This window comes from Sinocyclocheilus anshuiensis, unplaced genomic scaffold (assembly GCF_001515605.1).
Source record: "Sinocyclocheilus anshuiensis isolate Anshui unplaced genomic scaffold, SAMN03320099.WGS_v1.1 scaffold157, whole genome shotgun sequence".
In the NCBI taxonomy this organism is placed as follows: Eukaryota; Metazoa; Chordata; class Actinopteri; order Cypriniformes; family Cyprinidae; genus Sinocyclocheilus; species Sinocyclocheilus anshuiensis.
The window spans coordinates 79,404-82,393 of record NW_015540834.1 but is presented as its reverse complement, the minus strand read 5'-3'; the positions used below and the strand labels follow the sequence as shown (position 1 = coordinate 82,393).

Sequence of the window (2,990 nt, the reverse complement as noted above, 5' to 3'; positions counted from 1 at the left end):
TTACTATATGTTTGTAATTGTTGTAATTGATCTCTACATGACAATAATTTTCACTCTTTCTCAGTCTGTTGACAGTGCGCCTTTGTCCCTGCGATCAGGAAACCTGAGTGTACTGAAGAAACGCTGGGAACAGACACAGGAGAAATCTTCTCCTCAGCTGAGTGTGGCACCTGTGAGCCTGACGGCTCGGTCTGCTTCCTGCAAACCCAGCAAACCTCAAGAACCACCTGCTTCCTCCAGGAAACTCATGCGACAGCCCAGCCTGACTCAAGAGTCAACCTCCCATGAAAGACCTGCAAAAACAAAGGCAGACATGGAGAGTAAACAAAAGAAGTGTGTAAAAGAGGAGGCAGAAAGTACGACTACATCCGATCCATGTTCCCCTGCAGAGAAACCAGCCCTGCCCCTCAAAAACCTCAAAATGATGTATGAAAAGGGCAAAAGCAAGGTGAGATAGTCACATATGAATGTCATCAGGCTACCTCTCTCTGCACTCTCTATATTTTACTTCCCGGTTCTTTGTGGTAGAAAAAAAAAAATAATAATTATCCGTAATCCAGTATTATAACATTCATTAGTTGCACTTTTCACTCTTACAAGGCCAGGCATAATCAAAGGAAAGAAGTCTAAAACTGTGTTTTGCATAAAGAAAATGCAGTCTATTTAGGACAATTGAATTTAAATTCAATTTTATGACAAACTCAATTTTCCGTGCAAATTACTGTAAATGATTTTCATTTAAAATTAATGTAATGTGGAAAAACAAATCTCACTCCCTGTAGTACAATAACTAACAAACATAATTAAGCACATCAAATACATAAAAGTACATCAAATATTCAAGGCATTAAAATATACACTAGTGTAAATGTGATAGATACTGTTTGTATTGCAAGTCTCGCTTACATTAAGCGCAAATAGTGATAGATGCTACTCCCACTACCTTTAAAAAATAGTAGGTCTATAAAACAGAATAAAATGAGTTTAAGAAATTAATACCATTGAACATACAGTATTTCATTAATCTCAAACGTGCATGTGTTGATAGGCAGACTATTTTTTATATATTCAGACATTTGTCGATGAGTGCCATTTACATTGCAAAATATCTGTCAATGACTCAATGACACAAAAGAGTTATCGAAAGATAAATGTAATATATTATAAGAATAAGTTCAGATGGAACTTATTCATTATTAATCTGTTAGATGTTGAGGTGCATCGAGTTTCTCTCTCTCCTCTCCCACACACTGCAGCACTGTAGTGTTTGAAGGGTGTAGCTGTTGCAAGCACTGGCACTGACTTTAGTAATATTCTTTAAACCTTTGTGACTTATGGTTCAATCTGATTTGCAGTTCAATTGTGTAAACTTAATGTATATATTGAATGTTCAAGATAATGTGCACAGCAATGATATTAATATCGTCTGGCAGAACTTTATTTTAAGTAGCTCATTATCAGAAGAATAAATAGCGTAAATTCAATAAATAATAAATTCAGTGGAAGTTAAAAGCAGATAGTAAGTGTATTTATTTCTTGTCTCATTAGTGTTTAGCGCAGTTGTCGTTGCTAGGAAAAGCTTGTGTTGTTTACTGTTGAGACGTGCGTTTGGTCTCGTACTCTATACCTTGTCAGTGTTGTGCGCTTGCTTAGCCCTTTGTTGTGATTAAATGTAAAGTGGACTGCTATGTCTGCTAATACACTACTTTCTTTTTCTGTTGGTCTCTGGAATTGTCATTCTGCAGTAAACAAAACAGATTTCATTACATCTATTGCTAGTCATTCAAGACTAAACCTCATGGCCCTGACAGAGACCTGGATCAAACCAGAGGACACTGCTACACCTGCAGCACTCTCCAATAATTTCTCATTTTACCACACTCCCCGTCTAACTGGAAGAGGTGGAGGTACTGTTCTGTTTATCTCCAATGATTGGAAATGTATTCCTTTACCTTCTCTGGGTATTAACAGCTCCTTTGAATCACATTCAGTCACTATTACCCACCCTTTCTAAAATCCATTTTGTAGTTGTTTATTGACCCCCAGGACCACAAGGTAACTTCTTGGATGTATTAGATGTGCACTATTACCCACCCTCTTAAAATCCATTTTATAGTTGTTTATCGACCCCCAGGACCACTAGGTAACTTCGTGGAAGAATTAGATGTGCTGCTCTCAACCTTTCCTGAGGATGGTACTCCCCTAGTTATGCTTGGAGACTTCAACATCCACCCAGATAAACCTCAGGCTACAGACTTCCACACTCTGCTTGCCTCGTTTGATCTCAAGAGAGTGTTAACTACGGCTACTCACAAATCAGGCAACCAACTGGACACGACACTGCTCCACTGATCATGTACTGGTGACTCCACTGCACACCTCGGATCACTTCCTCCTCACTCTTAACGTCAACATGGTTCTTGACACAACACATACCCCTCCACATGTCACTTTTTGACGTAACCTACGCTCACTCTCACCCTCTCGGCTATCTGCTATGGTTTCATCTTCGCTTCCTTCCCCTGAACAGTAATAATCTCTTGATGTTAACAGTGCTACTGATACTTTCTGCTCAACTCTTACATCTTGTTTAGACACTGTCTGCCCCTTGTCTTCCAGGCCAGCCCGTATCACCCCTTCTGCCCCTTGGCTGTCTGATGTTCTCCGCGAACATCGTTCTAAGCTCAGGGCTGAAAAGGTGTTAGGTCTAAGCTAAAAGGGTGTGGCGCAAATCAAAAAATCCTACTGATCTTAATATGTATCAGTCACTCCTCTCTTCCTTTTCTGCTAATGTCTCCACTGCTAAAAGGACATACTATCATAACAAAATTAACAATTTGTCTAACTCTCGCATGCTCTTTAAAACATTTTCCACGCTCCTTTGTCCTCCTCCTCCCCCTCCTTCATCAACTTTAACAGCTGACGACTTTGCCACTTTCTTCATTAATAAAATTAAAACCATCAGTGCACAATTTTCCCCACCACAATCT

The 2,990-nt window shown here is 39.3% G+C and overlaps 1 protein-coding gene across 1 annotated transcript in view; it reads left to right on the top strand.

The window, feature by feature from the left end:
- Positions 1 to 2,990, top strand: part of LOC107687370 (LIM domain and actin-binding protein 1-like) — a 36,083-nt gene that overhangs the window by 15,307 nt on the left and 17,786 nt on the right. The window contains exon 4 of the mRNA XM_016484659.1: positions 65 to 448. Within this exon, the coding sequence (XP_016340145.1) occupies positions 65 to 448 (384 nt within the window). The remainder of the gene's footprint in view (positions 1 to 64; positions 449 to 2,990) is intronic.